Genomic DNA, 27,226 nt, shown 5'->3' with positions numbered 1-27,226 from the left:
AGGCAACTCTACAAATAAAATATTCTACCTCCCAAAAAGATTTAAAACACTACTGCGCTAAATGTATGGCAAATACTTTTAAGTAATATGCCAAAACCCGTGTGTGTATTGACAATCTTGGCCACAGAGCAGCGTCAAGTTTGTTGTATTACTTAACGCTGGTCTCTTTAACTCCCACAGCATTTGTTGACATGTTAAACACTCCCTTTAGAACTATGTATCACACACATATTGACTTGACCTTCTTGAGGGCTGTAGGAAGTAGTTTGACCAGGCAATTTGACAAAAGGCAAACTAATGAAGACTTTGAGGTAGACCGATTGATTTTGTCTGTTTCTCGAACTCTGTCGTTGCTTCAAAACAACTCTGAATAACATCTCAGACAGCCAGACGGCGACATCAGTCATTTGTTTCAGAAATGGGCCAAGGTGACATGAGAAAATGCCAGGAAGTACTCTCCGGAATTAATCACAAAGAAGTGTGAATTGGCAAAGACATGGGTACAGATTTAACCTTAAAAGACAGGGTATTATACAAATTGCTTTTTTGAGCTTTCTCCCATGTTATAACCTTATCCCTCATCAAAAACATGAGTAATTCAACGGTCTCTCCCAGGCCTACTAGAACACTCCTTGCGTACTGTGATAGCGCTCTGGAGGGGGAGTGACTTAGCGCAGAGAGCAAAGGAATGGGAGACTCAGAGCACCAAAAACAACATTATTTTTTAGTGAATATAGCATTTTCAAAAGAATAAACAGTAATATGTAGATAGTTAATACCCTATAAAGTAAAATACTCCTCTTTAGTAGTAATCCAAGCACTTTTAAGTATTATTTTAACATAGATACATTAACTGGGTTCCATAAACATTGGAGAACACACAGAATGTTTTGTTAGTTTTGATTTCAAGCAGTGAAAGATAAGATAATATGAAAAATAAAAATAGCCTGTAATAAAATATCCATAAGCTCCTTCAGTGCATGATCAGTGTTAACTTACATAGACAAAATTAACACAAAAAAATTCTACTTATACCATATTTAATGAAAGCTAATGTTATTTGATCTTCATACTGATTAAAAAGTGCAATGCAATACATTTTATTTTATTGCCTTTTTCCTGTTATTCCCTGAGTCAATATGAATCAGCTCCAGCAATTTCTGTGTAATCATGTTTAAATGGTCATAATATTATAATTGTAGCACTTCTCGATAAAGCCTCCACACTTAAGTCATTACGCCACAATTTGTAAAGACATCTATTTCCAGCCATTGGTTCAAACGAATACCTGGATAGCTTCAATTTAAACCCAAATCACATTTTAGAGTTCCTTAATGTTTTACCTTAATTTGAGTTCGAGAAAGTAGCGCAACTCATTTTCTACTAAAAGTCTAAACACATGCATACCATACAAATAAATTGTTTTTACTTGCACAGATTGTTTTGTCCTCATTGCGTGCCAGTAAATAATGGTGTAGCAAAGTCCTGCAGTAGAAGTCTCTTAACTGGGCAGCAGTCCAATGAATCTTCTTTGCCACCTAAACAAGTTTAAAGTCCCTCATTTGTAACGATTACAGCGATGGGAGCGGGAGGAAAGACTCGATACTTTATTTTCGTGGAAATGTTCTCCCAGCCTTCATCCTTACCACCAAAAATGGCTTCATGTGACGGGATGTTGTTAAGACCTAATTGGCCCACCAGCAGACAAAGTACATGATAAATGATGGAGCCGAAGCGTGTTGAGCAGAAGCCTTGATACAAATAGTAATTATGGCATTACCGGATTTGGGACGCTAACTTCAAGATTCTCAGCAGTAATGTTTGACACAATCAGGTAAATCTAAAACGCTTCAGCTGATTTGTTCTGTAGTATTTTTTTAGAATAGATGTTCAAGTATTCATTACATTCTGCTCAGTTTTCTCAGTGATCTACTCATTTGACGGGACCTGGGCACATGAGACGGTTCCATTCAGATCTGAAACAGCAGTAGAGTAGTATAAGGTCTCATCCATTATCCCCGCAGAGGTGCAATCACAGATAAGAGGTTAAGCACTGTCTCCTCTGGGGTCTTCAGTGCCACTGGAGTCCTTTAGAGTGTATTTATTAAAACAACAACTGCACAAAGGCTGGTAGCATCACCAAACAACTGCAGCTGCGTGACAACTATTGGACGCACACTGAGTTCTTGGCTCAGATTAATGTAGCTGAAAAGGGATGGGACACGATTTCCACAAAACTACACAGGTTTTGAGAGTCCATGAGAAGATTTTAACATATTTTTTATTAAATTGTATCAGTTCAATTTACAATTTTGTGTTTATTTAATAGATGATATCACTGTACAACTTTTTGGGGCTTCAGTTTCTCATTAATCCTTTTTTATCCAAGGAAAATGTGAGAACATGGGAGGGAAAAAAAATAATTTCAAATCATTTTCCTCATGTGTGTCCAATCTTGTGACAATTCAAGATCTTGTCCCATCTCTTGTTGTTGAATAACCTAAAAAGCGTATTTTTATTCATTTGATTTTGAGGAAAAATATTACCAGCAAGATTGCCACAGTACTTCTTTTTAAAATAGGACATCAAATAAATAGATGCCAAAGAGTATAAAATAATACTGCAGTAGTGAGGTTGCTTTTAAGAACACAGTAGTAGTTATTTGAAGTTGTGAGAGCCTCCTCATTTGCCCTGTGCTGCAGTATGGTGGTTGAATAATTCAGTTTGTGTACGCGGCTTCTCTCGCCTCTAAATTGAACTGGGCTCACACCACATCACAAAGACACGGAGCAAAACAAAATGCAACAAGCGGAGTTCAAACCACACAGGAACAAGTGCGAGGGCTCTGGAAAACAACACGCCGCTGAAGAGGGGATCACAAAAGGCAAGAGCTGCGCCGTGACCTCCGCACTTCGACCTTTGTCACAGGCTTCGGCTGCTTTGAGGGGAAAATACCAGAAAAACAGGGCAGAATACGCCGCCGTGATGCAAAGTAGAGCTTTTCAAAAGATGTCTGGAAAGTGATAATGAAAGCGTTGTTAACAGCAGTTTCAAGTGATGGAGCAGATTTCTCTAGAATGTCACACACTATGAGTAAGGCTTTCACTTAGAGTAACTACGTGTCATACAATTCTAAAACTATGGAAAGATGAGCATAGATGAGACATGTGCCATGTCATAACAAAACCATAACCATGGAGAAAAGCTGGTGGTAGATCCCCCACTTCAAATGTTACAAAATGTACCTTTAAGCTGAAGGGTAACTGCTTAACACCTCTAACAATAAAGCTAATACACCTGCTTACTGTGACAGGTATAGCAATGCTTTATAATCATTTTTAACATGTTTGTGAAATAAAAACAGGTCATATATAAGACGAAAGTTGTTATAATGAGCAGTTTAACAATCAACGCACATATTTTCGTGTCCAAAGTCAGTCCAGGACAAAGAGTAATGGCCAAGCGGTCATTAAAGCTGACATTCACTCAGGTGCTAATGCACTCTCCTGTTAGAGGTTTATACTGAGGTGCTCCAGTCGTTTATGGGCTGTATTGCTGTCCTCTGTCTAGAGGTCCAGCTCGCTTGTGTCCTTTTGAAAGGTTTGCAATGTCCATATTTCATTTTCCAGCTCCCCTGATTTGATTCACCTCTCTGTGATCCACCAAAAAGTATTTCTTACCAGGCAGGTGTCAGCAGAAACTTTAAATAACCTGCCTAGGCCTGTGACAATAACACATTCTGAAGTGTGATATATTGCTGAAGAAAATATACACAATAAACGTTAAGATTGAGTAAATATCCATAATGGAGCCGCCTAAAACTGTTCTAAATGTACAATTTCATAAAAATTCTAATTGCTGCAAACCACAAATAGCAGAATGAAACACTTAAGCCAACCCTCTACAGCTCAAATCTTACAGTACAGAAAAACAACAAAAAATCCCCGCTATTACAAAGAAAAAAGCACCCACAAAAAATACTGACCCCAAAAGTTATTGTTCCATCTAACACTTATTGAACATGAAGTCAATAGTAATTATCGTGACAGACCAAAATATACCAACTGATCTTGCCAATTTAACAAATACCACTTTCTTTTGTAGTAAAATATCTTTCAACTTGAAGCATTTTCTTTGTGCCCAGTCGGTGTGAGACTTGAAGGACAGCCAGACAAGCTCCAATACTTCCTAAACGTCCCATCTCACCGAGGGGTTAGGGGCCCTTCTGAATACAATATGCAAAAGGCATCGCCAAGTGTTAAAATGCTGGTCCTCACAAGGAAAATGGAGGAGCAGAAATGGGGACGGAAGATTGAAAAATAAATGGAGTATGTGATTGACAGCCTCTGATTGTAGGCATTAGACTGAATTGGATTAGGCAGAGAGATTCAGCTCAGCGTGACCCCCACTGAGCCTGGGACATGTTAATATTGAATATCCACACGCTTCTGTCTCCATCGGCTGTGGTCACAAAATACTGCACAGGCTACATACAGACACACAGGAAATAGGGAGCTGTGTAGAAGACTGTCTATATACGATATTGAACTGTTTTGTAAGTATTGGGAACAGAAGGTGGGGAATAGCAGGGATCTGTGTGCACAAAGATTTCAGTTTGTTGTCCAGGATTAACAACCTTTGACATGAACCAGCTGCTCACTCGCTGTAATGTCCCAATCTGCAAACTGCAATGTAACACTGAAGAAATTTGTGGTTGTCATGGCCTGTGTCACCAAATTTTCAAAAAATATTTAGTATTTCTTTGCTCTAACATCACGTCATGTAGTGGTAGCTTTCAAGTTAACAGCTCCTTTTACCTTTTATTTCAGTAGAGATTGGAAACTTCAGGGCTGAAATCATCCAAATGACTCTAGTGAATATGGCTGGGTATCATTCACAAGTTACAATACGATACATACTTCAATACAGCAAGTTTATGATTTAGTATGATGTATTTCAAATTGATTCAATATGCTTCAATAAAAAATAAAGGCTAAATCAGGGCTGTGATACTAAAAGTCTTGTTTTTGTCCAAAGTTCATATGAAACCCGCCCATTTTAAATCATCAAAACAGTGAAAACGTCAAATGTGTTGCGCAAACAAGTTTCAATCCTCAGAACAAGCAACAAAACTGTAGCACTGTAACAAAATAATATAGTAAAATAGGCCAAAAAATACTCTTGGCGATATATCGATACTGTATCATCACCTTAAATGATACGATATATAAATATTTAAATATTTTTGCACACCCCTAGTAGTGAAGGTGTATAGTTTAAAAACACAGTGAAGTAAGAGTGTGCAAAAATATCAAAATATCAATATATCATATCATTTAATGTGATAATACAGTATCGATATCGTGGGCTGCTGTATCGATATATTGCCAAGAGTATTTTTTGGTATATTTTACGAAATTATTTTGTTACAGTGCTACAGTTTTGTTGCTTGTTTAGAGGAAGAAAACATTTGACATTTTCACTGTTTTGATGATTAAAGTGTTTGTTTCATATGAACTTTGCACAAGAAGTTTAACAAAGGTTTTTAGAATCACAGCCATGATTTAGCCATTATTTTTTATTGAACTGCATCGAATCGATTTGAAATGTATCGTACTGAACTGAAAGCTTACTGTATCAAGGTATGTATCGTATCGTGGCCTGTGTATCGAGGTATGTATCAGCAACTTCTGAATGATACCCAGCCCTACAGTGGAGCACTTTCTGTTTTACCGCATGACATCACAAGGTGGAACACAGTGTTTTCTGGTTGAAAGAAGAACTCAGAAAACGTGAAACAAAACACAACTCCATGTTTTTGATGAGTAAATAACATGATCACATTCATCGGGAAAAAAGTGTAATATGGGCCCTTTAAAGATTGGTATATACGGTTCTACTCCAGGGTTGTAAAGTACTTTTGGTATCTGGAAATGTAGGACACTAGAAAGAAGTGGCCAAACATGTCATCTCGCACCTGGAATATCATTTTGGTCCACAAGACATCCTCAGTTCAGCTAAAAACTGACAAAACTGTGAAGCACAATAGAAGCAAGTGTCCTTCAATGACTTTGTGAAGAGGCTGTTTCTAGTGTCAGATGCTGCCTGTATTTACTGGGCTCTCCGATACTCAAAGTGACGTGCTGCTGATCCACCGAGCGCCTGGGCCAAAACACCAGATGTGTGCACAAACTTATGAGAACTGGCCCCAGTCCCAGCTAATGTCACACTAGGCAAAATAAAAACCCATTTACTGTTTATTTTGGGGGATTTGTTAAATGTTAGGCTGACAGTTGATCGAGTGCCTGCCACAAAGAAGCATTCCGACGTAGAGGTTGGGAGATTGTAAATGGCAAGACGAGCTGCAGCCAATTATGGATGTTTTTTGCGGAGTTTGCTTTTACAACTTTTCTGTTTCAACTGAGAAAACAAAAGCAGAGAACAGGCTTTCAGTTTTATCCGCAGTTGCTAGAGTGTATCAATGGATCTGAAGGCTGGCAGTTCGAATCCTGCTCTTGACATAAACATCAGTGGTTGAGGCATGAGGTTGGGCAAGACACCTGACCCAACGTGCCCCCAGAGTCTGAGTGCGCTGGTGTATGAGTGTACGTGTGAATAGGTGAGTGGTTCCTTGATGTAAAGCGCTTTGAGAGCCTAGGAGGTGAAAAAGTGCTGTATCAAAATGTGAGCACTTACAATTGAAGCTTTATATAAGAATCCATTCATTCTGGAAATTCTTCTGCAAATGTCAAGATGCCTGATATGCCTGAATCCCTAATAAAACAACCGACAAGTGTGTGCCCAAAACATGGCTCCCCGGGGCAACATACGACAACATCACAACAGAAGTGTAATCCATAACCTCTGAATACTAATGACTTAGCTGTGTGTTTGCTGTGAGCATGACAAGACAAATGGCAGTCCCCGCATTGCTAATCCAGCGTCCATGACAAACGCACAAGGCACGACCATTAGCGGCTGCGTTGGCCCATAGATTTCACATGTGTGTGTTCGCGGTGGGGCCCGGAGAAGCACCAGAGACGCTGCTTTGCATACATCACTGTCCGCAGCAAAAGGAATACTAATACTACTGCAATCCCACAGCCGCTGCTAATGATGCAGAGAGGAGCACGAGGCCTTAGAAGACTCTGAGCCTGGGACCTCCTCTTCATCCTTCACAAAGTCATCAATGGCATTTAAAATGCTGTCGAACTCTGGACCAGCTCTCAGAATGAAACATACTTTGATATAGCTTTATAAAAACAAAGTGGGAAAGTGATAACTGGCTCTGAATGGAGAGCTCAATGATTGTCCTTTGTTTTCACTTCAGAGATAAGCCTGGCTCATGCAGCTTCGGTTCATTAAATATGAAAACGGCCTTGCATTACAATTCACATCAACCACAAATTGTCATCTACAGAGTAAAAAAGTCTCCAGTGTGTCTATATACTTAAAAAAGATAAACTTGTCCCAGCATACTGTTCGTGTTGATACTGTTTACATATTTGTGTAAAAAACAACTACTTTTTATTCCAAATACTTTTGAAATAAAAACTTCTTTATAAAGTCAAAACTCCTTATTTTATAGTGAGTGAGTTTCCATTTCAATAAGTCCATTCTGTGTGATGCACAGAGGGCATTGTAATCCAGTGATAATAGTGTTTATTTGTTTATTTGTTTATTTATTAGGATGCTAATTAGATGTACCCGAGGGCCAGCTAGTCTTCATGGAGTCCTGTATTTAAAAGAAACACTTAAGAATTTTAATTTAATAAAACACCATGTCTTCAAAGCTACATAAATAGTGTAGTATGAATTAAAAACAATTAACAGTTTGAATTAATTTACATCAAGTTACAAATCTTAAATATCAAACACGGAATTCATAATTACATGATTAAATAAACAATTATTTCATAATTTAATTTCAATTAAAATGAACAGGCATTTCATATCCATAATGTGTGTCACTGTCAAATTATTAGATAAGATTAGCTAATGCTTTTTTTTTTGTAGATCCAGAGTTTGATTTGCACATGGACAAAATATTTAACTTTCAAACTAAGAATCAGAAGAAATAGGTAAGATAAGCTTATAAACATATTGCTTCTTATTTTGTGTACTGTTACTTTAAAGTAGTGGTGCTGATAACTGATAAGAAATATGCAACACTTCTTCCTTTTTACACAGGAAACTGCTTGTTGCGACTATAAAAAGTAACTTATGGGCCTTTACACACAGTACTTTCTGTATTTTACATTTGTACACAGTAGGAGTGTGTTTGTGTACCGTGAGGGGGCAGTGGGGAGTAGACGTTGAATGACTAATAACTCAAAGCTAACATTTCAAAACACAATCGTGGATACTTAACTCATATTTAATCTTCATTTAAATTTCAATCATCTAACATTTTTACAGTACATTCAAACTCTACAAAAATGTCAGAAACAGAAAATTTAGAGCTTAGACGAGAAGTGGGTTGAGAGCGAGCCCACTGTAACTCAAATGCCCGCTCCATTAGCTTACTGAGGTCACGGCCTCGTGCTGTGTAGCGATGTTTCCAAGACAGGAGAGACGACATTCTGAGATGGAAAAATCTATTTATAACATTTTTAGACTGCGTGCCAGCTCCCCTTTAGCAACAGCCATCCATTTCTGCTCTGTATCTCTTTGAACGTGAGGCTATTGTCAGTGAGAGTGCATGTGTTGGAGCTGGCTGCACTGATCTCTGGGGGCATTTCAAAACAAGCTGTAAGTGGAGCCAACAAACTAGTTCAGAGGAAGCGGCTTGGGAGAGTTATTGACGACCTCGTATTGGCGTTTCATTTAGCTAGCTTTCCCTAGCGCTAATTTCTCTGTCTAGTTTAAGCTAAAGGCGCGCTGCAATGACTGACGAGGACGGATGCGTACGTCGGGAGATTGAAGACACGCTTTAAAAGTCCATCGAGTTGGCTCTGACTTTGTACCTAACCTAAACCGCGCCATCACAACACGGATCGTAAATCAATTTAGCCCAAGAAGCGCGCGGCGAGCATCCCAAACATTAATCTGAGTATAAAAAGCTTCACCTGCCTCCTTCATGCATCATAACGCACAAATTAAAGCGCTAAGAAAAACGGCACTTGACTGGCAATTGCCCTATTGTTGACATTGTGGATAAGCAACTACAGCGTTGTTTAGTGCTTAGCAGGCGACGTTACGGGCACTATTTAAGCATTTAGATCCCTGTATGATGATTGCAGCCATATTGTAAGAGGTAATGCAACGTGCTGGTAAAGGAGAGGCAGCACTACTACGCTTATGTTGGACTCTAATAGTTGTAACTATATGAGTCAGGGGTGCCAAACTCACATTCAGTCGTGGGTCAAACAAAATATTTATTGACAAATTTCAACATCTGCATTTTCTCTTCTTTCAAGATATTTCTTATTAAAATAAATGTTTGTTAATAATTTTGCTTAAACACTGAATCCAGAACAAGCATAATATAAAATAACTAGAAAAGCACTCAGAGAGCGCAGACCTCCGCCAAGACTACCCCCATTTTTTATATAAATTGCGATAAAATCAGTCTTCTGGATCAGATCCGGATCAGCCTTTGGAATATGAAAAGAGGATCCCATTGTCCATCCCTGAGTCAAATTTCATAGGGTTTGGTCAATAATTAACCGAGATATTGAGAAACAAAATTTTTGGCCCCATTTACCACAATGTTAACTAAAATTTCAAAGTGATTCAGAATCCAGGATTTCTTCCGGATAAGCCCCAAAATGAAATCATTTCCAACAAATCCTGAAAATTTCATCAAAATCGGTCCATAACTTTTTGAGTTATGTTGCTAACAGACAAACAAACAAACAAACAAACGCCGGCAAAAACATAACCTCCTTGGCGGAGGTAATAACAAAATTTTAAATAAATAATATCTCTATAGCTTGTATCTGTACACAGTGGGCAGCTCTAATACATATTTGATATAATCTCACAGGCCAAACATAATTATATCATAGGCCCAGGCCTGAGTTTGACATGTCTGATCCAAGTCAACTCTCTTCTGTTATAGTTAACTAAGGTGTACAAAAACAAACAGAGAAATTCAACACTTTTAGACAATTAGTAAGTGTTTGACTATGGAAAATCATAATAGAAACATGTATGTAAAGTTAGTCATTTTACTTATGCTAGGCCCAGCAAAAATCACAGTCCTATTCTTAGAGAGAGAGAGATTTTATTGATCTTGATGGAAATTCAGGCCCCTTACAAACCCTTTACCTGATTTTTTTCAATTTGGGCAAAATGTATCTTGCTCCAGTACAGATATATTGGATAAACAGCTCTTGACATCAAAATAAATCTGCTGTGTAGTGTCTGCGTCTAGTTATTTACCTTTTAGTATCAGGATGTGCGCTGATAGCATGCTAGTAGACTCTATTCACGCTTACGTCACAAACGAGGAAGACGTTCGGAAAGATGCGATTAGAACTTCTGGTGTAGTTACCGACAATGGGCTCACCTAACATGGGTCTAATAAACTGACTGATAAAACTCATTGAAGTAAATGTGATCAGCGGTACAATGAAGACTGCATATATATGTGCTGTTTGGAATCTTGAATATGACATCCTCATCTCTTCTAATCGCATGTACCCAGTGCGCTCGGAGTTGTGTGTCAGTGGGGAAATGATGAAAACTGAGGAATGGTTGTAATTATTGATTAGCCGAACATAACGGAATGCTATAATGACATTTAGATGAAGAAACCTGGGCCTGGGAAGTTGTTATCGTCTTCCTGGTTTGTGACGTAAGCCTGAATAGAGTCTGTTGTTGCTAGATTTACCACGATGGCAAAACTACATGATTATACACTCACGGTGAATAACTAGGATGCTATGAATTCAGGTATAAGAGGAATAGGACCGGAGCAGTTTATAATTAACTAGTCGTTTTTATATTTTTAAGAGTAAGTAAGTAAAAATCAGGTAGAGCGCCTTAAAATTGGGCTTGTATGTTCCTGATATTGTTATAATTAACTTACCCGCAATATCATGGCTACCGCAAACTTGCATCAGCTGTAATCATCGTGCCGCCCATCATTCTGCTGTTGCGATTCAGAAAATAAAAGGTTATGACGCAAAGACAACAAACACAATAATCTGACCTCTGGCCCAGTTCGTTCCCAAGAGATTGAAAGGTTTTCCAACATGGAACAATGGGGGCGCGGAGCAGGGCCTGGGCATTAGAAGTACATGTCTTTGCGATAACTCTCATTCTGTTATGACCACGGGCTCTCACCGGGAGGCTAATGTTCAGTCATTGGCTGTTGTGCTACTTCCCCAGCCTTGCCCTGACCTACAGCTCAAATCCTCAGTAATGGTAATAATGATCCACGTAATTTATTTAGCTCCAAGCTTTTCCAAATCAATGCTCAATGATTATGCATGAGCAGCAATGGAGAGCGCGCACTGGATACAGTAACGGCGATAAGCGGCCCTGTGAACCTCCGACTTGGATACGGTCAATTGGGAATAAGGCGTAATGTACTATTCCCAGTATTCAGGCCTGTGGAGAGCAGGCAGCTGGAATTGCCATCGGCGACGGTGCTTGTGGGAAGACTCAGAGACACAGATCAACAGAAAGAACTGAGTGGGTATGCCTTGTGATTCTGTGAATAACACCAGAGTCTATATTCAACAACTCCTGGTAACGTATGGATTTAAAATACTTCGATGTGTTCAGGCGATACGCTCGGTCTATATATTTACAGTAGCTTTATTACACTGCTGCAATATTCATGAGGTGCTGTAGTCCTGGAGGAGAACTGGCCTCAGGAGCTGGAGCTGAGCTGTCATTTGTCTTCATAGAGTCAACACTGGACATCCTGAGGAGTGACCCCGACCGCCTGTTGCTACAGTCTTTCCACTGAAGAGCAGCTTTTTCTCTTCAGATGTACACCTGTATTTTATGTACAAAGTACATTAGGCTGATCATTTGCTCTTTTCTTCATGTAATAATGGTTTTATCATAAAAACCTACCAGGAGAAGTCTTTTCTTTCATTAAAAGGGCCCATATTACATTATCTTCTGATCCATGTTATAATGTTGTTTCACTCTTCACTAGAATCATTTAGATCATTTCAGCCCTGGAACGGCCAATCTCTAAATGTCACTTCATGACATCACAAGGTGGAGTAGAGTATTTTGAGTTTCAGAAATGTAAGATGACTAATAATATGTGAATGAAACCAAACACAACACCAGGTATGTTTTTGATGAGGTACATTCAAACATTACTAAAAGTTCACAGTAATAGTGAGTTTTGTGTAATATAGGACCTTTAAGGCAGAACTGTGACATCATTAGGTGGTGTTTTGAATGATCAGACTGAATTACTGTATTTTTTGGACTATAAGTCACACTTTTTTCTTGGTTTGGGTGGTCCTGCGACTTATACTCAGGTGCGACTTATATATTAACATTTTCACACTGACAGCCGCGAGAAGATGCTCTAGGTTTGTGTGTTCTAGGGTTGTGTGCCTCTGTACTGTCTCTATCATGTCAGTCGATCGCACATATACTCCTGTATCTGTAACACTGAAAATTCTAAATTTAAGTGACTTCAGTGACAACTGAAACCATCCTGTCAGGATTCAGAAAGGCCGGAATAATTCTAACAGGAACAGATGCTGAGTCTGATGACAGTTATGTAAAAGAGGAGGCGGCGCTTTGTTTACCTACGGAAGTCGTGGAGTTGCTCAGAAGTGACACAGATGATGAAGAATTCAATGGAGTTACATATTTGGAGTGAGATCGAGTTGTTGTTTAAGCTATAGTTATCTGAATAACTGTTCATATGGCTACATTAACAGCCTGTTGTTCTATAGTTATAACTATAAATTGCCTTTCAAGATGAAATGTCAGTTCCTGGTGTCAGATTTTATATAACATTTATATTAATATATAAATATAAATATAATACATTTCCCCCAAAAAGTGCGACTTAGAGTCTGGGGTGACTGTTTTTTTTTCTTCTTCATTATGCATTTTTTGGCTGGTGCAACTTCAGAGCAACTTATAGTCCAAAAAATACGGTACTTATTTTTCATATATTATTTGAAGCTATGAAAAAAAAAGAAAAAAACATTTGCCAACATAAATAGTTCAAAAAGCCTAAATATTACATAGATGGGGGTAAATTCAGACCTCCCTCCTGTCACTTCACATCAGCTGCATGCTTGTCATTTCTGACACAGTGAATCATTCTTTTAAAACCATCATGTCGGCGGTAAAATGCCTCTTTAAAACAGTCAGTGTGTGTTGACCGATGCCAGACGTGAAGCTGGGCCAAAGCCAACGGTGCAAAAAGCCTGAACCCACACAGCTGGTGAGTATGGTCCAGGTAACCCAATATCTATGTACGGTGAGAGCACATTTTCGAAGAACAGAAGCGAGATCATGCATAATTGAACTTGAAATAGGAGTTATCTTTTTGCCTGAATAAGACATCATACTTGGAAACATTTCAAAGAGCACTCAACAGAAGGCAACACGAACAGGAGAGATGAACCAGCAAAAATAGCGAAAAAAGGTGTTTCATTTTTAACTCCCCAGCCGCCTTCGTCAACAATGTAAGACCTCAACGGACCCTTTACCAGAGTGTAATTCACAAATATCTAAATGCCTCAACACTCCCAGCGTGTGTCGTGTTCGCGTTTGAGGTGCATAAAAAAGACTTGGTGACAGGGTTGACAGCTGACAGGAAGTGGAGCGTTTATGCGTTGAGATGGTGAGGCAGCTGAAAGAGGAGAGCAAACTGCATTCTCTCCTCTATCCTTATGGCTGCTTATTTGCATCTCATCAGCATACTTTAAATGAACGAGCACCACCTCATCGCTTTTCAGTCGTACACACCCTCGTGGACAGGAAGCAAGGGCAGGAGGAGTTGGGGGGGTGAAGGTGGGCAGAGAGAAATGTGCCGAGGTCGCCCACGAGGGAATGCCAGGAAGTCCTACAAAGATGACGATTATAAAAAAGCAAACAAAGGGTGGTCCCATGCTAATTCAAGCTTGTTTGAACAGTACTGAATGATAGAGCTGAGAGATGGAGAGAATTTAAAATCTGCTGCCAGTAACAGTAACGGTTATTATTATTATTGGGTATTTTCATATTAATAATTGTGTAATGAAAAATAACTCTGAAAGACTTTTTTGTTCTTGAAGGGAGACGAATTTTAGACAACCTCATTTCCTAGTGAGCGAGAGTGTTGGAGACGTGTGGAAGCACTTTTTTTGAATATTCCATCCAGTCCTTGTATTTGCAGAGGTCGCTGGTGCTAGGCTAGTGCATGTCAATGGCCATAGTTAGCCTGCCACTAAAAACAGTCTTACCCACTCCACAAAACACCTGAAGCAAAACAATTCTAACGCCAGACTGTCGATGTGAATGTCTGTGTCAATTAGGACTGGGTATCATTCAGAATTTGCCAATACGATACATACCTCGATACATAAGCCACAATACGATACATATCTCGATACAGTGAGCTTGCGATTCGATACGATATACGATATATATTTCAAATTGATTCAATACAGTTCAATAAAAAATAAAGGCTAAATCATGGCTGTGACACTAAACGTCTTTGTTAAACCACTTCTTGCGCAAAGTTCATATGAAACAAACATTTTAATCATCAAAACAGTGAAAATGTCAAATGTGTCGCATGAACGAGTTTCCTTCCTCTAAACAAACAACAAAACTGTAGCGCTGTAACGAAATAATTTAGGAAACTATACCAAAAAAATACTCTTGGCGATATATCCATACAACAGCCCACGATATTGATACTGTATCATCAAATTAAACAATACGATATATCGATATTTCAATATTTTTGCAGACTCCTAGTGTCAATAGAATAATTTTACAAGTTAAATCCTTCAAATGCAAGATTTGTTTATGTCTGAGCAACAGCAGCCGCGAGTTATACTTCTACATCTAGTGAATATCTACCAGAAAAGTAAAATTCCACGATCCAAGGTTAGTTTTATTTCAAACAATTTTCTATCAACACAGACATTTACATCAATAGTCTGGCATAATAATAGATTTGCTTCAGGTGCTTTGTGGAGTGGGTAACTATGGCCATTGACATGCGCTAGTCTAGCACCAGTGACCTCTGCAAATACAAGGACTGGACGGAATATAAATTCCAGACTGTCCCTTTAATAAGATAAAGTATATGAGGCAGATCTCATTATGATGCATCTCTATAAATTGAATTACTGATTATTATGTATCGCTGTGCTGCCTGAAAAATGAATATTTACCTATCTAGCTAACTATCTATTGAGATCTAAATCAAGTATATAACAGGACTATTCCAGTTCTAATCTACGATAAAACCATGGCCAAAAATGGACTACATTATTGCCACATTAACTCAAAACAAGAAATTATCCAAACAAAGTGGATAAAATGAACACTAAATTAGGCAAACCCACATACTGAAGAGCTGTTCAAGTACTACTTGAAGGAGCTTGCGTACCACCAGTTAGAAAAACTCCTCTTGAATGATATCCTACTGATACTATCTTGTGCATTCAGGTTGCAATGTGAGACGACGACAACCACACCCACAACCATTAAGCCAAATCGAAAACTGGCAAGGAAATTCCAGGTTCTACTCCCATGTTCTTGTTCCTGTTTTGGTAGAATACTTCTATGTTAAAGCTGTGATAACCTGGTTTATACAGAAAACACACAGCACCCACAAAGTACTTTCAAAATGCAAGGACGAGTGTACAAAACCATTAAACAAAGTCATGCAAAACTCTTTTTAATAGCGCCTCTCCTGAAGCAACATTGCGTCAGAGAGAGTCAAGCAGTGAAAGATAATCTACCACAACCTTCAAGAGCTTCTGATATATGCGTTTTCCATTTTAAAAACTATTTATTTAGCATCAGCCGTGAGTAAACAGCGCTTGCATTTTCACCTGAGCGATCTTTGGTCTGTTTATTCACCTTTTATTTGAAACGTGATCCAGTGCAGACTACACCTGCTTAGTAAAGTGACAGTGGGCTCTGGTTTAAGTTCCATAAAACCCCTGGAGATGTTGCGTGTAAATATGGTGGGAGATATGAAGCCAGCTCCTACCTACCTGTTTTCCCTGTCTTTATTGGACAAGCTTTTCATTATGACCCCCCTCTGCTGCTGCCTTCAAAGCCTTTCAGGACGCCAAAGGAGCTGGGGCCTGAGATGGTGAGGTGCTGGTAGAGAGGCAATCTCAGGAGAGCCTTTGATTTCGGTGCAAACAAACAGATTAAGAATATTGTGGGGCGCGTGTGGCGAGGTTTATTCTGCACTGAAAGGCTCCTGAGGTTCAATTCTTTATCGAGAGCAGGATTTTGGGCCAAAGCCTTTGACTGAACTCTGGAGTGGGCTCTAATGCGTGTAGAGATAACTGTTCTCTTCACAACCATTTCCGTTGTCGGGTTTTTCTAAAAATGGCATGTCTTCAGGCTGTAAATTGCTTCTCTAATTGTCAATTTGGTGTGTAAAGAAGCAATTTGTTCCAAGTCCTTTGGTATTGCCCCATGGACCAATGTGAATCCACAGAGACCAAATCCAAAAGTAATGCTTTGTACAAAATGAAGAAAAAAAAAGTTGGATGATGGTTACTCATTTTTTGCGATATAGTAATTTAAAGGTGCATTGTGTTACTCTTCTGGTTTAGGGTCTGTCCAATACTTTTCTGTATGGAGATGTGATTGTAGGGCTGAACGATCTATCATTTTGGACCGAAAATTGCGATCTCAGACAACACAATTTTGGGAACATCAAAGCTGTGTTTTTTTGCAGTGCTCCTAAAGTCCCTAAAGCTCCTAAAGCAAAGTATAGTTCTGTATCGACTCAATGTACACTGCAGCTGTTGCCATCGTTTTGGATTTATCTTTGGATTTATCTATGCGTTGAGATCTATACACCACAAAGAAATTCACCACCACAACACTAGAGGGCGAGGATTTAAACCTGGTGTTTGTGTAAAATTTAACATGAACCATCTCCCATGCAATAGAAGCACAGAACAGACTCACTATCATCAGCACATCCTTTGTCATAGGAAGAACACTCATACTCCACTGAGCTATGTCCTTTAGTCCAACAGAAGCTGACCATATCAGCAGCACATGGAGTGAGCCGTTTTTTAGTGCTAATAGTTTATGCAAATTAACCACATGGTTTTAAGTTTCCTTTCTGTAAAAGGTAAACAAATGTGCGCTTCGGTGTAGGACTCTGGTATGATGTAAGTTCCTGTGATGTTTGCAAATGTTCATGTGCACTAAAACGTTATTTGAAAAAAAAATGTGGATGAAATCGAAATCACAATATCTGCCGGAAAAATTGCAATTCAAATTTTCCTTAAAATCATTCAGCCCTACTTGATTCCTTTGTCTGAAATGTTTCACAGTATGGAATTAAACCAAACCAGACTAAGTTACAGGTCAGATCTCTGGAAAGACAACCCCACTCACAGTCAGAATGCCTGTTTTTCTAGTATTTTTTCACTACAAAACCACCTGTAATTGAATAAAAGTAAGGCTGAGCAGTTTAATGTCATACTGTGGAACATTCCAGGCAGAGCAATGACATATCCATAGAAACAAGGTGACATACGCCCAACCAAAGAGTTACATAGTGGACCTTTAAAATATTTTAAGTGTAATTGTAAGTGCCTTTATGTTAAAATGGTACACAAGAGTGAAAATATACTACGTTTCATAAAATTGTCCTTAGTTAATGCCATCTCTTCAAATTCTATACAATCACTACGGGTATCTGACTACCCTTCAATTTCCTTTTTATTCAAATCTGATAATTGCACATAATGGCATGCTAAGCAGAACTTGTATATCTTCCCATAGGTCGAAGCGTTTACTTGCATGTTATTATTAGTCAAAGTGATTTGAGTAAGCCTGCAGACCGATCTGGAACAGTATGTGACAGGGGGTTATATTGAGCTCTATACGAGGGGTACGCAGGGCTGGGAGTGCGCTGATAATAAGGAGCATTGTATTTTAGTGTGACTTTTGAGGCTGACACTGTGGCGGTGGCATTAATGTGAGACAGTCTACTGGGACTCCTCCACACAAATGTCACCATCCACTCTTCATAGCTTGTTCAATTATTAGGCCCCGGGTTACATGGTGCTCGACATGTCTGTGTACACGGCTCTATGCGCTGTCAATTATTTAGCAACATGCACAGTCAAGTGATAGAGGCATTAGAAAACATGTACAGCAGGTTGCATGTCCACCTACTCACATGGCATTTTCCAACTCATTGATACTTACTTACGTCGCACTAGGAGGTTGGTTCTGCGTGAATATTCAGAAGTTACTATATTCAGCAGTTTGAAGACTCAAGGAAAGTACATGGATTTAAAGAACTAAACAACAACAACTTTTCGGGAGCCTTTGATCAATGTGAGTATATGACTGTAGTGTATGTTATACGTCTTGTTTAACGGTACAAATCAGCTTTGGTATAACAGAAAAAAGGATGTGTGATTTGTTGGGCATTTCCAGTGACGCTAAAGAAAAAGCCTACTTTAGTCTCAGTTTATGTAGTATCATTGACACTTTTACATGTGACGTCATCAACATCAGTTAAGTCAGTTTTTTATGGTCAGATAGTGTTAAAATAAAGCCATGATTCAAATCCAACTTGAGTAATAGAGCTTCACACAGAGCAAAAATGTTGATGATATCAGGCTCTAAGTATCAATAATACTACATAAACTGAGACTAAAGCAGGATTTTTCTTTAGCGTCACTGGCATTGCCCAACATATCACACATCCCTTTTTCGGTTGGCTTCAAAATAGATGCATATCACCAGTGGCTGGTATCGTTTAACAGGTAAATACGTGATTTCATTTCCTAACACATTTCTAAGGAGATACTGCGATAAGCCAAAATAAATGTGTGGTGACTTACAGAACAAACATAATTGATCAGTTCTATTCTGCTGCTGCTTTGAAGCCAAGCTGCAGTGTCATACATTTAGTGAGAGGCTCTAGTCCGGTCTATTAACAGCAGCTATTGACCCAAATTTCACCAAAGGATGTGCAGACAGTTCAATCAGACCTAAGTGGAACAGCTCCTATCATGAAGATGGAATATTGCCATAAACCAAGTCATAAAGGCCTAAATGAAACCCACATTTTACCACAACTTCAAAGCTGGAGATCTTATTTACTTCTATGTGAAAACCATGACACATTTTAACTGGTAATAATCTTGTCAGACCATAACACCTTCGGGAAATCTTTGTAGAGATGGAGTTTTGTCACTAGTGAAAAGTGTCTTTGTTTTATTATATAAACTTAGCTTCCTTGTCGGTGATCTAAAGAGCGCTTACCTGTTCAACCGATTATAATGAGCCTATTCAAAGCGCAGACTCAGATATGGTAGAGGAAAGGTCAACAGCCTTATTTGCTTGTATAAATGCAAAAGCAAACATTGAAAAGCTCAAACTATCTTGCGGCTGACACTCCTGTCTTTTTTGTAATATTTCCTGAAAGTAACACTGCGTTGAACTTTATACATAATTGTTGGTTAAACAAAAGGAAGTTGGTTTTGCGGCGCATCCAAATGAAGACATTAGCTGACACCAAAGACACATAAAAATCACATCAGCTCATCCCTGAGGCTAAGTGAACAACAACCAGTCATCAGTCTTTCTTTTGACAAATGAACTCGTATGTTTTCATTGTACTGGGACAATATAGATTACTTTATTGACTACTGTTTTTATTTGACGAGCTAACTGTTTGGGGTAGTTTAGGGTAGTTTAGCAGAGGGCAATTTCCGTTGGTGGATTATCAAATAGCAAAGGTTGTAGTGGTAAAATAAAATAATTACTTGCACAACTTGAGGCAGGGTCTGCTCTCCACTGATCTCACCAGTAAGTTGGGCTGGTGACACAAGCAGGGGCACGAACAAAAGAGAACAATGAAAACAAATGAAAGGCTCAAGTACAGTAATCATGCAGTATTCTGAGTACGACAGCAGCCTACAGCAAAGAAATGTTAAATAAACCATCACTTCATTCTCCCCATTGTGTAAGGAACATATCAGAATAAGAAGTAGCAAGAGATCGCTACTCTGATAAATTATGCAAACAACATAAATAAAATATTCAAATTTTTTTCGGTATAGGAGAAGAAAAGATCCAATAATCCATATGCTCACCCCACTCATGAGATATTCACTTTTAAATCATGACACAGGGCTACAGTAAAGCACAGAATATAAGGCCAGGGCTAATATTGACAGTCTTTTAATTCAAGGTCTGGGGTTGTGACTAAATAGAATATTTATTTTGCTTGTGTCTAGTGATGTTGTATGCTGTTTGAGGACAATCTATGGTTTGCCAATATCACAGGAGGATGAGGGGACACAGCTGTTTCATTCATAACCACTGTGCCGTCTGACACTGGCAAGTTGTGCTTCAAAAAGCTGGCGCTGCATCAAGAGTTGTAACCTTTTTGTAGTTACTTGTTTCGGTTAATCTGGCAAGGTGGTGGTGATGGTACAGCACTGACACTGGTCATAGAGCTGGACGACATGAGGAATGGTTGATTTGTTAATTTGCATTTCAGTTTTATATTTACACAGTCAAATTTATTTCTCCCAAGTCTGAACTCTGCTCCAAACCACATGCTTTTAATGACGACTGGCAGCAGACCTTCGATTAAAAGACCCAAGCCTATTATTGATGATTAGAAATGACTGACTCTCGGAGGATTAAAATGCCATTAACTGCACAGGCCTAGCTGATCAGACTTTGTTTTGTTTTACTTTTGATCATAAAATTCTCTAAAACAGAATGTAATCTGCCAAGTCATTCAATTAATCACATAGTAGTGATGGACTCCATTCAGTAAGCTTGCACAGCTTCTTAGGCTACAGGAAGTCAGTGGTTCTGCGCCATTAGCACCCGGAGCTTCAAATTGTCTACAGTTCAGGTTTAACTGATTTCTTACATAACTTCTGGTTTCTACCCCTAAAGGGACAGTCCCAAATTTTGGACACAGGACCTCATTTCCTAGTTTTAGCCAGAGTGTTGGAGACGTGTGGAGACCCGTTTTTAAATATTCCATCCAGTCCTTGTTTTTGCAGAGACCGCTGGTGCTAGGCTAGTGCATGTTAATGGTCATAGTTATCCTGCCACTAAAAACAGTTTTACCCACTCCACAAAGCACCCGAAACAAATGTATTATTACGCCAGACTGTCGTTGTAAATGTTTATGTCGATAGAATAATTTTAGGAGTAAAACCAACCTTGCATTTGAAGGATTTATGTCTGAGCAGCAGCGGCGAGTTGTACTTCCTGATAGAAAGCTTGGCAGTGGCGGACTGATATCATCTAGCATCAACCTTATCGGCAAACTAAAATTCTGCTGCTGCTGAGAAAATAGTCCCTCAACATGCAACAATTCATGTGATGCAAGGCAAGACATTTACATCGACAGTCTGCCATAATAATTGTTTTACTTTGGGTGCTTTGTGGGGTAAATAAGACTGTTTTTAGTGGCAGACTAACTATGGCCATTGACATGCACTAGCCTAGCACCAGCGACCTCTGCAAATACAAGGACTGGATGGAATATTTTAAGAAGTGTCTCCACACGTCTCCAACACTCTTTCTCACTAGGAAATGAGGTCCTATGTCCAAAATTGTGGACTGTCCCTTTCAGAGCAGGTTTTATTCTGGTTTAGGCCTGGCTTATATTTGTGAATGAAAATTGGACTATAAAAAATTATTGCCATTGTCTTGCAGCTAGTCACTGTACTTTAGGGAGTACCTGCTGAAAACCCATCTTTATTGATAAAGCCTCAAGAAACAATTCAAATGCTCCAGAGAAGATTTTAAAATAAAGAGTACAAGGTTAGATATTGATTATGATGTCAAACAAAAGTCCCAAGGCTGTTTAATAAAGCAGTCGTCTGACCTCACCTCGTCCGTTTCAACTCCGGCTCACAAGGACATGAGATTTCATAATGATTTTCAATAAGACGTCGATACCATCTCATTGATTTGATTGTAGGGCAGAGACGCACTCAATAGGAAACAATAGTCTATCAAAGCGCTCTCAGACAAAATGCGCTTCAATCAAAAATGCTTTCATAACCAGAGTGCTCTTCAAATTTAATACAGAAAGCGAAAATTATAGAAGGCATACAACAGACTGGATTGTTAGTACGGTTAAAGGCAAAAACAGTAAGAAAATAACTAGTATTCAATTCAGTTAATGATGGGTAGAGACAAGCAGAAAACAATCATACATTCACTAAATTCATTCTTGCATCAGGTCTACTTTGTGCACTCACTGAAACATCAAGTGTCTTATTATGTTGTATTTGCAATGTAAAATATTCTGGCGAGGTTGCTCTCTATACAAAGGTTTCATGGAACTGAAATACCTGCATTTGAATAGGCTTATCGTAACACTGAAACATACACAACACAATTCCTAAGTTGTTACAAGTTTTCAAACACACCTGTATTCACATTAGGGTTGTCAAAACCATTGTAATTCTGACTCTAATCGATACTAAAACTAATATCAAACCTAGATAATCATTTGAGCAGGTATCGATACTAAAAAAGTCACATTCACAGGACAAAAATGAACTATTTTGAGTAGCTTTAGAATGATCTTGAGCTGTATCAGAACAAGTATAAAAGAATATAGACTAGTGTACGCCCATGGACCACTATGGAACCCACCTGGACCATTGAGGCTTACACATATAACACCACTCGGTAAAAGAAAGTACTATTATTTAATGTTAGGGATGTAACAATAATCAAAATATCCAGACATCGTATCATCAATAGTCTCAAAATAATATTGGGAACTGTCACAATATATCAAATTACAAGTTCTTTTGCTGAAATGCATGGTTTGATAGTAGCAACAGCCAATAATCATAGGGAATTACACATCCCATGATTCATTTTTAGTGCAGTCAAACGAAGAAATACGTTTTTTACTTGAATTCTTAAGATTGTGAAAGCAATAATTCACACCAGAATCTTGTCAAGGTATTTTAAAAGTCAAAAGTATCCTATCTACAATAATAATAGCCTCACACAGTGTGATTGCATGTTGTGAAAATATTGTATCGAGGGATTTGGATATCGTTACATCCATATTTAATGTTGAAAATTAGTTTTTATTATCATTGTAGTATTGGAATAGGTGTTAAGAAAGCCTATATATGCAATGGACTGGTTATGCTGATACGTCAGCATCAAAATTACCAAAATGAAAGTTGATAGGCACTCACATATTGTTTCATATTGTGTGACTATGGCAAATTACTATAATACACAAGATGCCTGAGGCCATCTTTAGTCTGCATGTTTAGACTGCACCTTTAATCCACACCGTTACTCTGCACCTTTAGTTTGCACCTTTATTCAGCACCTTTAGTCTGCACCTTGTTGTATTTCCATTAAAAAAGAAACATATCTTGGCATTTCCCGTTAACAGTTTTGGCTTGTAACGTGGAAATGAAACTACGGATGAATGGCAAACTATGCTATAAATGAAAATATTTGGGCGAGTACATACAAGCTGAGTTTTAAAGCATTGTGTAGCATATGTGTGTCTCGGTCTATAAGTTTGTGCTGGTCTATTCATACATTTGTCGTTACATGTTACAAGATGAGGTTACATAGGCTGCCTGCCACAAAAGTGTTGTGGCGAGTCACGTTAAACCCCAACCCCACTAAGCTATAGACAGAATACAACGTGGGAAACTTGCCAGACAGGTAGTTCAGCCTGGGGGAGGCGATGGTGAACCTAACATACATTCCTCATTTTCCTTTCCAGAGCTGCCTTTCTGCCAGTAATAGCCTTGTATTTCACCATCCCAAAAGACATGAGCTAAATAGCCTCCTATAGTACTATGGACTGGGGCCATGAGAATTACGCAACGTACATTGTTTGGTTTAGTGCTGCTAGGTGAATTGCGGTTTACATGATTTCAGGAAATGCAAGGGTTTATTTTCATTACCTTAAGCAACACGTTGAGCGGTTTGTTTCTGCTTAAGCCAACCCGAATTATAAAATAGGCATGGAAGTATTCTTAAAAGTTAAAATAAAAGTTCACAAGGGTTACAAAGGTAAGTTAAAACAATATGAAGTTAAATATAAGACGGATGTGTAGCCAGGTTTGGTGAGTGGTGAGCACGCGAGCTCCTAGGACACGTACCTCTTTGATCTTCGCCCGCCTCTCCCGGGTCTCCGCGTCCATCGGCTCTCGCCCCGTGGCTCCCGGTGGCCGCTGGTACTCGACCATAGGTAAATGATTCACATCCTTGCCACCGACACCCGCGCTTTCCTTCGCAACTTTCTGCTTCTCCATTAAAATGTCCTTTTCAATCTCATCGGGTCGTTTCTGTAGCGTATCCTTTGCCTCTAATAGCGCTTTTTCGTGGTCTTTCCTGATTTTGGCCAGGACCTTCTCGTCATTCGCAGCCGAACCGGAGTCATTGCTATCCGGGTTGGTGCGAGTGTTGGTCTCCACAGCGGAGGAATGAAAGAAAACTCCGCTAAGCAGCTTTGAGGAGTCCGGTAAAAAGAAAATAGCCCCGAAACATAACGTGATGAAAGCGCTAAATACTAAAAGTAAAATGAATTTCTCTGTCAACCTGAAGGAGGTCGGGCTGGCAGACTTCCTATTAGGAGTCGTGGTAAAAGGTAAAAGAGTTGCTACAGGCATTTTCCTCCTCTTCCTTCTACAAACTCAACAAAAAAATAAATTCAACAGCTTGTAAGCTTTCACGTCTGGGTCAGTTCCAGTTTAGGAATCCATGTCTGGGTGCTGAGGAGGCTGCGGGGAAGAGAACACGCGCGTTATGAGCTCCAGTAAAAAGTTGAGGAGTGGAGCAGCTGTCCATAACGAAGACACTCCGCAGACAGAGCGAGTCCACGGGCTCACACAGGAAACACGGCGGAGGGCGTGACTGACAGCGGCCCGCAGCCAATCACAGAACACCATGTGAGCGCTCGAGCCGAGGGGCGTGTCACCATGACGACAGAGCATAAAGCCACTGACAGCTGCGAGCAAAACTTATATACCAGCAGACTGTTCACCGCGACAAGTCAGAAGGAAAACGGGGCCTGCACGTATAAATGTCTAGATTAGGTACATATCATTCACTGCACAACTCACCCTTATGTAACGGATAATACTCCCTACAACTGTACCACAACTTCTTACAAATTGTACACATGATAAGCTCAAGCCTTCACCTTTTCAGTCAGTGTGTGTTAAATATGACTGTCTGTGGAATAATGTCACAATATAATTATTTATTTGGATCAGTGGACTGACACTCTACCAAATAAGCTACTCCCTACAACTGTACAACAACTCACCCTTATGTAATAGATAATACTCCCTACAACTATACAACAACTCACCCTGATGTAACGGATATTACTCCCCACAACTGTACAACAATTCCTTACAAATTGTGCACATAATAAGTTCAAGCTTCAGCCTACACCTTTTCGGTCAGTGTGTGTTCAATATGGCTGTCTGTGGAATAATGTTGGAATATACCTGTAACTATAATAAATTAATCAGTCAATCTACAACTGTATAACAACTGACCCTTACGTAACAGATAATACTCCCTACAACTGTGCAACAACTCACTCTTATGTAACAGATAATGGTAAAATGGTAAAAGATCGCATTTTTATATAGCACTTTTACAACTTCAAGGCACTCAAAGCTCTTTATCAGATGGGTTAATTGTCTTGCCCAAGGACATAATGACAGCTAGAACTAGAATCAGACCGCCAACCTGTGGGCCAATGGATCTGATGATGTTTATTATGCTGAAAGCGGGATTCAAACCTCCAACCTTTGGATCAGTGGACTAATGTTCTACCAAATAAGATACTCCCTGCAACTGTACAACAACTCAAGCTTATGTAATGGAGAATACTCCCTACAACTGTACAACAACTCACCCTGATGTAACAGATAATACTCCCTACAACTGTACAACAACTCACCCTGATGTAACAGATAATACTCCCTACAACTGTACAACAACTCACCCTTATGTAACAAATAATACTCCCTACAACTGTACAACAACTCACCCTTATGTAACAGATAATACTCCCTACTACTGTACAACAACTCACCCTTCTGTAACAAATAATACTCCCTACTACTGTACAACAACAACTCACCCTTATGTAACAGATAATACTCCCTACTACTGTACAACAACTCACCCTTATGTAACAGATAATACTCCCTACAACTGTACAACAACTCCCCCTTATGTAGCAGATAATACTCCCTACAACTGTACAACAACTCCCCCTTATGTAGCAGATAATACTCCCTACAACTATACAACAAGTCACCCTTATGTAGCAAATAATACTCCCTACAACTGTACAAGTCACTCTTATGTAACAGATAACACTCCCTACAAATGTACAACAATTTTGATTAATTTATTCTGGACACAGATGTATATTGTGACATTATCCCACAGACTGTCACATTTAACATACACAGACTGAAAAGGTGTAGGCTGAGCTTATTATACTTGAGCTTTTTATGCCTTTACCCTTTATTCCTTTGTCATAGCGTCATCTTGACAGTAGTTCATATTCATAAATACAACAAGAGGAAACAAACAAATCATTAACAGTATGGCAAAGTACTACAGCACAAACTAAGTATCGTAATTCATGTATCCGCACAGAGTTAAACATTGAAACTTCTTTATAAATTGGAAGAGACTGGTACACAGTTTTAGGTCTTCTGTACAGTTGTTCCAAAGCTCCACCTCTTTAACAGATATGCAAAATTTCTGATTACTGATTTTCATGTTGGTAAACATGGCTGTACCTCTGAGTTCGTACTGGCTACAACTCACCCTTACGTAACGAATAACCCTATGTCCTGTCAATCATCATATCATTGTTGCACTGTCCTTCTATGACCTCTTTTTTACTCTTTTTTTTTTTTATTGTGACTTGTACATTTACATTTATATCATTATGCCTTATTTGACACCTGTCTCTTGCCTTCTTTTTTGCTACTTATTTAGAATTTATTATTACACTTTATATTTTTGCTCTTTGTTATGATAATATGCTGTGATGTGTGAGCTG

General features: G+C 39.0%; 1 protein-coding gene across 1 annotated transcript in view; it reads right to left on the bottom strand.

Annotated features, from left to right (window-relative positions):
* man1a1 (mannosidase, alpha, class 1A, member 1) overlaps positions 1–24,980 on the bottom strand; it is a 152,346-nt gene extending 127,366 nt beyond the window's left edge. The window contains exon 1 of the mRNA XM_055149325.1: positions 24,288–24,980. Coding sequence (XP_055005300.1) covers positions 24,288–24,797 — 510 coding nt within the window. The 5' untranslated portion in view covers positions 24,798–24,980. The remainder of the gene's footprint in view (positions 1–24,287) is intronic.
* Between the last annotated feature and the right edge of the window lie 2,246 nt (positions 24,981–27,226).

The sequence above is a fragment of the Boleophthalmus pectinirostris genome, unplaced genomic scaffold (genome assembly GCF_026225935.1).
Source record: "Boleophthalmus pectinirostris isolate CB_2022bp ecotype Guang Dong unplaced genomic scaffold, ASM2622593v1 HiC_scaffold_13, whole genome shotgun sequence".
Lineage (NCBI taxonomy): Eukaryota > Metazoa > Chordata > Actinopteri > Gobiiformes > Gobiidae > Boleophthalmus > Boleophthalmus pectinirostris.
Note: the sequence above shows the minus strand (reverse complement) of the source record. Positions and strands in the feature narration are given on the sequence as shown.